Raw genomic sequence first — 12,666 nt, 5'->3', positions numbered from 1 at the left:
GCTTCCCTTGGATGCTTTTCCTCATCTTTTCCTCATCCCCCCCAAAACTTTATTTATAAGATTTTCAATTTTAGTAGACAAACAACCCCACATATACCCCACCCTCCCCGGTTCCATCACAAAATAAGACAACAACAACAACAACAAAAGCAACAATAATAAAACCATAAACCACGATAAAAAAAATAAAAAAAAGGGTAATAAAGGATATAAATAATAAATTAATAAAATAAGAAATAATAAAATAAATACAATAAAAATTGCCTTTTACTAGATTAAGGGGCTACACAGTTTGAACCCAGAGCCGGACTAACAATGGAACTAGGTGGAGCTTAAGCGCCAGGGCCCGAAGCTTGCAGGGCCCGGTACGAGACTATAGGTACAACTGTTGCTTCTGTCGAAAAATATAACACAGGAACCCCCGCTAGTGTTTTTGGTCTTCTCGTCTGACAGTTTCTGTAGCAGCCTGATACTAGCAGCAAGAGGGGGGCAGTCGGCCTGGGGGGGTTCCCGACGGCTGCGCGTCGCTTCCTCCTCCGACAGAGGGGAAGCGAGTAAGCGACAGTCAGAAGCCCCCTCGCTCAGGAAGGCCCCCTCTCTCAGACCGACCAACGTGTGTTGTTGTTGCGACAATAACATAGCCTACAGCCTATGTAAGAGGAATATAAACACAAGACCTTGGCGCAAAACTTCATATTTACCCTGCTCTAATGCAACAAAAGTGTGTTCTTACATCCTCCATTTCACGATTTCAGCACTCGTGAGTAAATTAATGTAATTGCTAATTTGCTATTATGAAGGTTTTCAGTGACGTTGCACCCACCACAACTTGGTTGCATTGTCGTCAATAATTAATCTGTCTTTAAAACGTTCTAATATTAATATAGCATATTGGCATTGTCTGTTGGTACACACGTTATATGGACCATGTAACAACATGGTCAACAGCACTGTTTGCAAATGTAGCTACATTTGTTGGCCACAAAGACAATTTAGACAAAACATGCTGCTGCATGTTTATTGTTAATGACTGTATTAATAACCATAAAGTAATCTCCTAGTCCTTACATAATAGTTTAGCAGAGACTGAAGTTGGAAAGGCTGTGCCCAGTGCGGCTGTGTCTTGTGTGTCAGGCTGTCAGCGGGCAGCGCAGGCAGTAGTGGATATGCGCTAAACGGCGAAATGCATGTTAATTAATTAATTCATTAATTAATTGGCTGAATCTGTAGGGCCTTTTGATTTTGTGAAGCGCCAGGGCCTTGAGAGGGGTTGATCCGTCACTGAGTGAACCAACCACACTCTAACCAGACAGTAGTACAATAAGGAAAATAGGTTACCACACATCCAATTATCAGTATAAAACATGACAAGCAAAAATGAAGGGAAACAGAAAAATTACATGTAGGAAAACACTTATAACAGCTAGGATACAGCATCAAAAGACAGTGAAAGGGTGAATTCAATGAAAGGGGACCAAGCCTTTACAAATTTCTGGTCGAGATTTGTACCTGTTGTATCTGAGCTTCTCCAACGGTATAAAGGATAGAACATCCTTGACCCAACTTGTGAATGTTGGAGGTTTATCAGATTTCCAATTGCGGAGAATAAGTCTCCTCGCTATGAGTGAAGGAAAAGCTATGAAATTGGCTTGGGGAGAGGTAATTGGTGCATTGTCGTTGGGAACTCCAAATATAGCAGTTATCGGGTTGGGCGCAAACCCCCCCAAACTCTTTAAGTGCATTTTCATAACACTACCATCCGTACAAAATAAACTACAACAATTAAAATGCTAACCAAATGCGCAAAAGGACACTACGACCAATGGTGCAAGACATGGGGCGCATTTGAGTAGAGGGGTGTACTGTCCACCTTCACTTGTGGTAGTTAGAATGTGTGTTACCTGTAGTTTGTCTGGTGTTTCTGAGCACAAAAACGATTTACATTTATTATGCTAGCTCCCAGCATGGCGATATGGCTGATGGCAATGGACACTTGTCCTATGCAATCATGTACAGTTGGAGGCCATCGATATTGTCCTTTTCTTTTTGCTGAGGTTTGCGTGATCTGCGCAAAAGGACAGTTAACGCATTTTGGGCGGGAACCCCTTTTGGTGTTTTAAACATTATGTTATAATTTAGCTATTGAAAAATAGCAGATCTACAAGCTCATAGCGCGCCACCGAGTGGCGCGCTACAAGCTTGTAGGTCTGCTATTTTTGAAAAATCGTGAAAATATTTATTTCAGAAATTTAGAAGGATTTTTTAAAATGTTGAGGTCAGGCCTAAATGGATCAAATGATAAGGGACAATATCGGTGGCACCCAACTGTATGCCTGATATGGCCCAGATCATTCATAATCTTTTCAACCCCAATGCTGAGTCTTTCAGAAATGTCATCTACCATGTTGAATGGATTTTGATTATAATTGTGCGTGCGTCTGAACTCACAATAATGCACTCTCTAAATAGTGTGAAAATATCAAAATACCCCCCCCCCCCTTTTTTTAAAACTGTGCCTAAGATAGCATTGTGCCAGACCATACCTAATTTTAAGGTAACGCCCATCAGCGCACAGATGAGCAAGTACATTCCGTAACCTCTTGCATGGCCCTAACTGACTGACTTGCTCCTGTGGAGTGGAATTGACAGCATGCTTTCTCTGTTACTTTTGTGTACAGAATTGTGTGAAGGGAAGTTCCTTACACCAAGCAAGCACCCTTCATGATGGCCTTGTCAGGGGGTCATCACCGTCTTTTCTCTTCCTAAAGTGCCCTTTGATTGCTTTGAACTTTTCATTGGCTACAGACTGGCAGTTCACTCACCCACCTTCCAAACCTGCTGTGCTTGATACTATTGGTTTTTTTTGCCACTGACGGGGCACGGTGGCACAGTCGGAACTGCTGTCGCCTCACAGCTAGAAGGTCCTGGGGGGGGCGCTGTGGCCGCCGGGGGCGTGTTCTCTCCTCCGCGTCATCAGTGCCCATACCGAACGTGGGGTTGGCGAAAGGGCCTTTCTGTGTGGAGTTTGCATGTTCTCCTACCTTCACAAAAAACATGCAGTAATCCTGGTATCTTAACTGCCTCCCCCTGGCCAGCCAGGGCGCCTGATGGAGGGGAAAGGAACTGGTTGGAAAGGAACTGGTTGGAATAATGTGTTCCTTCCACGCTCTACGTCCAGCCAGGGAAACTCCCCCCGTCAGGTGAAAAGAAGCAGCTTGGACACTCATGCATTGAAAGGAAGCACAAGGTCAGTCCATTGCTCTCCCCAGGTTGGTCGGAGGGAGTGTAGAGCCCAGGATTACATTAGATAATTGACACTGGGTGAAAATAAAAAAAGAGAAACTCCAGTGACTGTGCAGCATGGTCCAAGTCTATTCCATTTTGGGGATTTCAATAATTGGGTCTTATTAGTGCAGTTAGTGCTTTCATGCCACATTACATGAACAGAATACCAGGTTTTCCTTTTTTTCCCCTTTTAACCCATTCAGGCCTGACGTCGAAATTTAAAAAAAAAAGTTTTCTAAATCATGACAATTTTCGGAAAGATTTGAGGCACATTTTAACGATTTTTCAAAAATAGCAGACCTACAAGTTCATAGCGCGCCACTCGGTGGCGCGCTATGAGCTTGTAGATCTGCTATTTTTCAATAGCTAAATTATAACATAATGTTTAAAACACCAAAACGGGTTCCCGCCCCAAAATGGGTTAATGGTTAATGTGGTTAAACGCTAACGTGACATGGATGCGTTCCAGGTCTCAATGGATTAATCAAACATTTGCCACAGACATGGACAAAAGATTCATTCAAGCAATTCAGAAAAATTGTAATGGGACATAAATGAACAAGACATAACAGGATGGCTTCTATGAGGATCATCATGTGGCCAGCATTGAGCTAGACTAGATTATCCCTGCCCATGCACTCCTTTCAATGAAGGCTGCTCACCCAGCACACACTGCCCTTCTTACGGGTCTAGGCCAATGGGTTTGATGTAGGGGAGCACCCATATGGACATCCTTGGCCGATACCGATGTTTAAAATAACAACTTAGCCGATAGCCGATGCCGATAGAGATATTTGTTTATTTCGTTTTTTGGTGTTATTATTATTACCCGCTTTTTGTGCAGAAACAAAATAAATCATCATAGTAAGAAATGACTAGAATCTACAACTTGGTAGGCTGCAGATGACATAAGATATACAGTGATGTAAATAGGTTTTCAATGTAATGAGTCCCGGGATGCAGGGATGGTCTTTTAGATGAGTCCCAGGGACATTTTATGAGTCCCACTTCAACGACCTTAGGAGTCATATTTTGCTATTTTTTACTAATTGCAGCATTTAACTCCCATTTAATTTTATATGGTTAAAGTTATAATGTGGTTATATTCATGTAGAAAACAGAAGAAGAAATGATTATTACAACTAAAGCTTGCTAAATTAACTAGAATTAAAAAACAGTATTGTATCCCGTGGATGCAGAGGTGGTTGTTTTAAGATAAATATCGTCTACTGCCATCGGTTAATGTCAACTTTAATGTCAACTGGTATGATGTCGGCCCATAGGAGACATGCTGTAAAAAGAGATGTTGACAGTCTCTCTCCCCACTGTACAGTAGTAGAAATGTTTGGATGGAAATGTGTGGGTGTGTGTATGCTTCTGTGTGTCTGTGTGTGTGTGTGTGTGTGTGTGTGTGTGCACGTGGTCTGCTGTCCTTCAGGATTATGGCCACTGCTGGTGCTCACATGAACATCCCAGTCGACCTGCGGACCCTGAGGGCAGTGAGGGTCCTCAGACCTCTTAAACTGGTCTCCGGAATCCCCAGTGAGTCTTGCTGCTCTCCTTTATCTCATGTAACTATTGTCTATTACAGTGGTTCTCAAACCTTTTCATTTCAAATAACTCAGAGAGACAAAGTTACAGACCCGTGAGGGTTCATTTGGAACCCCCGTCAAGGAGCCGTGAGGGACCCTGGACCAGTGTTGTTTTTGTCGACTAAAACTAAGACGAAAAATGTTCGTCGACTACCTTTTTTCACTGACGAAAACCAAATGGAAACTAAATGAAAACTAAGCTATGATGACTAAAACTAAGACTAAATATACTGACAATTTCGTCAACGGCTAAAAACTAGAAAAAAATGCTGGGAAGAGGTGTGAGCTTGTAGATCGGCTATTTTCACCAAGCGTAAAATCAACTGTAGATTTAGTCGACTAAAATCTTATGACATTTAGTCGACTAAAACTAGACTAACACTAAAACATTCCAGGTGACTAAAATGTGACTAAAACCAAATGAAAACTATTCAAGAGACCATGACTAAAACTGAAATAGAAATTCGCTGCCAAAAACAACACTGCCCTGGACCCCACTTTGAGAGCCACTGTTCTATTGTATACAGCAGGTCTATAATCACTGTTCTATTGTATACAGCAGGTCTATAATCACTGTTCTATTGTATACAGCAGGTCTATAATCACTGTTCTATTGTATACAGCAGGTCTATAATCACTGTTCTATTGTATACAGCAGGTCTATAATCACTGTTCTATTGTATACAGCAGGTCTATAATCACTGTTCTATTGTATACAGCAGGTCTATACTCACTGTTCTATTGTATACAGCAGGTCTATAATCACTGTTCTATTGTATACAGCAGGTCTATAATCACTGTTCTATTGTATACAGCAGGTCTATAATCACTGTTCTATTGTATACAGCAGGTCTATAATCACTGTTCTATTGTATACAGCAGGTCTATACTCACTGTTCTATTGTATACAGCAGGTCTATAATCACTGTTCTATTGTATACAGCAGGTCTATAATCACTGTTCTATTGTATACAGCAGGTCTATAATCATTTAGAGAATTAATTCATCCAGTACAATCAGTTGAGGCAAAAAAAAAGAAAGAAGGAAAGAAAATTGTCATTGCGCAAGTACGCTTTATATCAGCCCAGGACCGTTCTTAGCTTGCGGTTCATAATTCTGACGCTCTTTGCTTTGTGTGTGTGTGTGTGTGCGTGTGTGTGTCTATACTCCAGGCTTGCAGATAGTGCTGAAGTCCATTATGAAGGCCATGATCCCACTGCTCCAGATTGGCCTGCTCTTGTTCTTCGCCATCCTCATGTTTGCCATCATCGGTCTGGAGTTCTACAGCGGAAAGCTTCATCACACCTGCCTGCCGTCAGATAGCATCCATGGTAACATCCTTACACACCGCCAACATTCATTGAAGAGTTTTGAATTAACCCAGCCAAGCCAAATGACGTTATGACGACGTCCTCCGGGGACGTTACAAGACATTCAGGACTAGGCCAGATCACAGCCCATATGGGGATGATCTTTACAACGTCATTTCAAGGACGTCTTCGCCAGTTGAAAAAAATACCGCTTTTTCGGGGCCAGATCTGACTAGTTATGATATGACTTAAGTTGATCTGGACTCTCTCCGATTCATCCAGGGACGTCCGTCTCAGTGGGCAGAATTTATGTTGTTTTAAATCAGGTGATATTCTGGGCCAGATCTGATCTTGGTTTGACTTCATCTGGCCCAATAGAGACATCGTCACGGCACTAATTCGCCCAGGTCCTGGCCGTGCTTGCTGGGAAAAGCTGTATAGATCACATGGGGAATTAGCTGGTTGGTTACTAAGGTCAACAATGAATGTATCTTATAAGCCGTGTTTATTCTCAAGATAATGAGAAAACATTTTAATAAATAGATGAGCATTACTGTCAACGAGGAGCTGCCCAGGCTAGAGTTCTCATCGGGCCTGAAAATTAAGGCCCGGCCCTACCCTACCCTAACTGGGTCGGCCCGAGGCCCGGCCCGACCCTAACAATTACCATAATGTCAGGCCCGAAAACCCGAAAAAGCCCGAGTGAAAAAAAGAGAGAAAAAAAGGAAAAAGAAAAATGCCACTATATGGCCGCGGCGCCGTGGATTATTGAGACGACCGTGTCAGAGAACGCAATAGTCTAGTCGCCGAAATAAAGGATTGATGTAACTCACGTTAATTGGCTGATAATGTTCCATTTTCAACATTCTAATGGTTTCCAGCAATTTCCAGGGGTGAGTAAACATCTTCTGAATCAAAGTAGCAGCGATCCTCTGAAGTGACGCAGTTAATTATGTCCAATAGGCTACTGGCAATATTATGACAATTGTCAACCTGGCTATAATCTACTACTGTAGGTTACTGTATAGTTTACATTAATCATTGCCTCTCAAACCCACATACCACGCGTAATGTGCGTTGCCTAACCAAAAGAACAGACATACAAACCATCAACATGCCGCTCGATGGCGTGTCGAGTCTGTCGACAGCTTGCAGATCTTTTATTTTGGGCAGTGGGCACACAACGAGGCGCGCTGCGTTACGATGGGGAAATTAAATAGCTGTAGGCTACAGTGCGCTGCGATACGATTTGTAAACCAAATAGCTGTAGCCTACAGTGTGACTGTAACATTGCTTGGTCATCATGTAACTATATTACGTGCAGGCGCTTTCTTAGTTATATGGAGCATTTACCGTTGATTAGGTAGCCTAATTTAGCTTATTCACCCAGCTGGATTCAACGAGACAGCAGTGTCTCGTTAAGCCCCGACGTTTCCAAAACGAGCTATTGCGGATAAATCGATGGTCTTATAAAACATTTAAGGATATGGCAAGTTGACTTAAGTTATATAGTTGATGCTGAGCAGTAAGCAGCTCATTTGGTTGGCAAACCAGAGGCCAGCCAGCGGTAGCAAGTTCAACAACCACCGTTCTATTCTGTCACTTTGGTGCGCTGCTGCTGATCATCGCCTCCTCCTCCTTCAGTCACATATAGTATAATAGCCTAAACTGTAAAAGTTAATCGCCAACATTCACCAGCTCAGCCCTCTTCATATTAAATAAATACATTACACAAACAACAGAATTGTTATTTTTGTTATAATAAAATTATATAAAAAAAAAAAATCACGGAAAATCACAGAGCCCGAGGCTCGGCCCGGCCCGACTAATTATCGTGCATTTTGGGCCCGGCCCTACCGGAAAATGTCGGGCCGGGTCGGGCCGGGCCGGGTTCGGGCAGAGATTGAGAACTCTAGCCCAGGCACACAATCCTGCTGGGATTTCACAACAAATTTGGGGAGGTATAGTCAGACGATTGGAGATCTCCACTTACCCATTATTACAGTAGGCCTACCCAGACTTCTAAATGCACGCTATAGTTGCTAGAACAGTGGTGAGAACAAATCTTTGTGTACTCACTGCTTTTAAAACAAATCTTGTTACCGGCACCAATATGAAGGATCATCCTAATGATTTTGGATTGGTTCTGCAATGTAGTTTCTCTAATATTGTCTCCACCCAGTTTTAGCAGCGAAAGCAAGGAGATTATCCTCCGTCTCTGTTGACTGACTTGAGAGTCTTAAGAACATGCCATGTGTGTTATGAGTATGACTGAGACTTTTGTGTCACTTTGTGCCTCATTCATTGTCTTGTCTAGGTCTTCTGTGTGTATTATCTTCCCTATCTAGTTCTCTTATTTTGTGTCCCTGTCTGCGGCAGCTGTGTGTATCTCGTTTGTAATCACCCCTCGTGTATGAGTCTTGTTCCCCCAGTCAGTCCTTGTTGGGTCATTTTTGTGTGTTACATGTTTCAGTTAGTTTGAGAGCTCCTGTTTTTGTTAACTGTTAAGGCCTTATTAACCTTGTTTGGTACACAACCATTCTGCAAACAGTTGAAGGTCACTAGCTGTTTTGTAGTGTTTTGGTTCCTTTCCTAAACTTGGTTCCTAGTCCTCAGTCATAAATTGTACCACACCGTCCGCAGCAACTGTGTTTGGTGGAAGAATTCCGGCCACGTACTCCGGCAATACTCCGGCAATACCGATACCAGCATTTAGGCAGCTTTTCGGATACTGATATCAGTATATCTCTACAGATATCTCTACAGATACTCTACAGTATATAAAACCATCTACAGGAGTTATCTACGGTGCACCTTATTTGTGCATGTCTCTGATTTGAGTGGTTTAGAAACACCACTCAAATCAGAGTGATTTGTGCTGTGTTTGTTGTTTTCTGTTATTCATTTTCATGACCGGTTACTGCATGTCAGGTTAACTCAATTCGCAGAGCGTTGTGAATGTCTTTGTCTCAGGAACTGAAGCATTCATTGATCAGGCTATGTCTAGCAGCCTGCCAACAGGTATTATTAAAGTTGATGCTCCCCGCTGGCTACTCTTAATTAGTCAACAACTGCTCTGTAATCACACGAGCCACACCACTGTATTTACTGGCTGCCATCGCCCACTATAATGACATAAAAAAGGTGTTCTGTTTATACATGTTTAAAAGGAGTATAAAATACAACAGAACCAACACAGACAACAAATGCACAGGGGAAAAACAAAACAACATTCGACCATTCTCTTTTATTTGTTAGAGAGGTTGCCCGGTTTTCTGAGTCCCTCTTCGACATAGTGAATCAGAGTTTTTCTATACATGTAATGCATTTCCTATAATTCCTTCAGCCACATGTCATTCTCAGATTTATAGAATTATACAGCAGCAATTTTCGGGCTAGCGGTGTGGACTGTGACCTGTATCCTTCACTCTACCTGCCTCCACCAACCCAAATAGCTTGCTTATCCTCCGTTCTACCTGGCTTCACCACCTCAAATAGCTTGCTTACCGTATACTTCACTTTACCTGGCTTCACTACCCCGAATAGCATGCTTATCCTCCACTCCACCTGACTTTCCCTCCTCAAATATTATTACTTTTACTGTACCTACCTACCTACCTAAATAGCACGGTTAGAGGGGGCAGGAGAAACTTCTTATGAAAAGCCTTGGGAGGTGTCACTATGACGTTATAAACATTAGTGAGACAGAGTTCCTTAATCTTTTGACTCCCACAGAGGGGTGAAGAGTATTTGAATATTTTATGTAATTGGGAGAGAAGTGCAATATATGCATCATTAATTTGACAATGGTTTCAATTTAGTAGAATGTTGTAAAAATGAGATACGCCGTGCCTTCAGTATGAGGTTTATCTAAAGTAATAAAGATGAGGTTTCTGCTCATACAGTGGGATGTGTGTCCTAAAATATAACCAAAAGTGTCACATTCCGTCTACAAGTTGAAGTTGGGAGTGGAAATGTCTGCTACAGTTGCTGAAAAAAGGTGAGGTGATTATTAATCATCCCCTCCTTGACCTATATGGCCTATAGGAGTCGTTCTCAGCAATTTAATGGACCAGCACTCCCCTTTTCAAAATCCAGCTCCCACCCACACCCAATTACAATGTGGGTGTAGTTATTATTGTGTTGTTGTATTGTTGTTGTGTTATGTCATTTAGAAAACATCAAATCGAATGCCAAATAGCTAATGTAACTTTAATTCAACTTTAATTACAAGTGGACTGTTGGAATATGAATACTAGTAGCCGCTACTTCTCTTGGAGCAAAAAATAAATGTCTGTGACTATAACTATGTAGGTTGGAGAGGTTTATTGTAGGTATCAGCCAAGGAGTCTATCCCCGTTACAATGCGTTAGACCGCTGGAAGACGCCACACCTACCATCTGCTTCGACAACTCGCCGCACCCAAGCTGTGCTACTAATATGTAACCTGGGTCCCATGCAGGCTTAGGCTGAGCTCACACCTTTAATGCAATTCTCGTGCTCGTTGGATCAATGCTGTGTAGTATCATGGCCGCCCAATTCATTTCCAATGGAGGTCACATGGTTTGACACAACATTGTGTTGTGTGAGGGGGAGGGGCACATTCGACTGCGCCCCTCCCCCTCATACAACACAACACCCTTAGGCCTCACTCACACTGTTGCAACATGCATACAACATTTGTCTTCTCCGTGTTTGCATGCATGCATGTTGCAACAGTGTGAGTGAGGCCTTACTCATCTGCGAAGAGAAAAGCCCATGGTCACAACCTAAGGCCGAGACGGTATCGGCGGAAGTCTCGGCCGGGAAAACATCCTTCCGATGCATTTTCCCCCGGATACGATATTCTTTCGACCAATCACAACACTTGTTTCATATACACGGAGAATGTAAACTGATTTGTAAAGCGTCAACGTCATTTCCATGAGCGGTACTTCCGCCGAAATCCCGCAACTTCCGCCCCATTGATTGATTGATTGAAGAATTTATTAACAGTTTGCAGAATTACAGTACATTTCAAGCACAAACTCAATACAAAGGCTGTTAACTGTGAGTGGACGACCCAATTAAGCATTACACTTGTTTCCAACAGGGTCCACCATGTTCAAATCATCAAAACATTTAGAGACGTACAAATAGACACTTCTATAGACAGAACAGGAATTCATCAAAAAGGAGGTAAAAAGGGAAAAGAAATATATACAGTGAGGGGAAAGAAGGGGGGGGCGGGGGGGGGGATTCAGATTTTACGGGGGCCAGTTTCGAATTGCAGCCATCCGTAGGTGCCCTTTGAGAGCGGTTTTGAAGGAGTCAAGGGATTCGCATGTCTTAATGACAGTTGGTAGGGCGTTCCACATTTTGGTGGCATAGGAGCGAAAAGAATTTAGTCCCTTGTTTGTGCCGGATCTGGGTTGTACATGGTTCGTTGCACTCCCTCTGGTGTTGTGGGTGTGGACTTCGTTAACATTAAGGAAGTATCTAGACAGGTACATGGGTATCTTGGTGGTGTATCGAATCTTGTGGACCAGACCCATTGCAAGATGCTGTACTCTGTCGTCGACCCTAAGCCATTCCAGCCTGTCGAAGTGGGCAGGGGTGAGGTGGGTTCGGGGGGCTAGATCAAGTAGGAGCCTGACCAGTTTGTTTTGGGAAGTCTGGAGCCTGGTTTTAAGGGCCTTTGAGGTGCTGTGGTACCAGGAGGTGCATGCATAGTCAAAGAAACCCTGTACAAGGGCTCCTGTTAAGGTCTTCAAGGTGTTTTTGTTGACCAGTGAGGAGATCCCAAACAAATGATACCGTCTACAGCGTACTGTAGGTCTTTGCCCAGCGTGACTAATATGCTGAGTGGGCAGCAGGGCTCGAACCCGCCTCTACACAGACCTGCTGAATCCACTGCATTTATCAACTAACTACAGTATGGAAAACATTGTTGCTCTGATGAAGGGCTCTTAGCCGAAGCCAGTGGTTGCTTGGTTACTTTGTCCTCTGTTGATTAGAAATTTGGGGTGTGCTACATTTTGGGGATTTTTTCTATTCCTATTTTTTTTTTTATCTGTATACTGGATTTTGGGTCTATAGCACTCCACTGAGAAAAAAAACATTGTTGATGCGCAGCCTCTTATTTATTGAAAATATTGTTGGATGAGCAACCTTGGAACAGCCGCCATAGCTGAATGGGTACAGAGAGGCGGTCACCGGATCAACTGCCCAATCTATGCGTCGTCGAAGTGTACCTGAACAAAACATTTAACCGCTACCTTCTCCCTGTATTTCACAATATGTGCAAAATGTGCAGGGACAACTAATTATTAGGGGTGTAAGTTACACCGTGTAACGATACATTTTAACAGTGATACGATACGATAAGTAAAGTAAGTAGCCTTGCCGAGCCATGAGGCCCATAGGGCAGGAGCCTATCTCCTGTTTCTGTAGCCATGAGGCCCATAGGGCAGGAGCCTATCTCCTGTTTCTGTAGCCAT

The 12,666-nt window shown here is 42.9% G+C and overlaps 1 protein-coding gene across 1 annotated transcript in view; it reads left to right on the top strand.

The window, feature by feature from the left end:
- cacna1eb (calcium channel, voltage-dependent, R type, alpha 1E subunit b) overlaps positions 1–12,666 on the top strand; it is a 96,412-nt gene that overhangs the window by 31,692 nt on the left and 52,054 nt on the right. The window contains exons 5-6 of the mRNA XM_079530184.1: positions 4,724–4,827; positions 6,050–6,208. Of these exons, the coding sequence (XP_079386310.1) occupies positions 4,724–4,827; positions 6,050–6,208 (263 nt within the window). The remainder of the gene's footprint in view (positions 1–4,723; positions 4,828–6,049; positions 6,209–12,666) is intronic.

The sequence above is a fragment of the Electrona antarctica genome (genome assembly GCF_951216825.1).
Source record: "Electrona antarctica genome assembly, chromosome: 19".
NCBI lineage: Eukaryota > Metazoa > Chordata > Actinopteri > Myctophiformes > Myctophidae > Electrona > Electrona antarctica.
The sequence above is the reverse complement of the archived record's forward strand: the minus strand, read 5'-3'. Positions and strand labels throughout refer to the sequence as shown.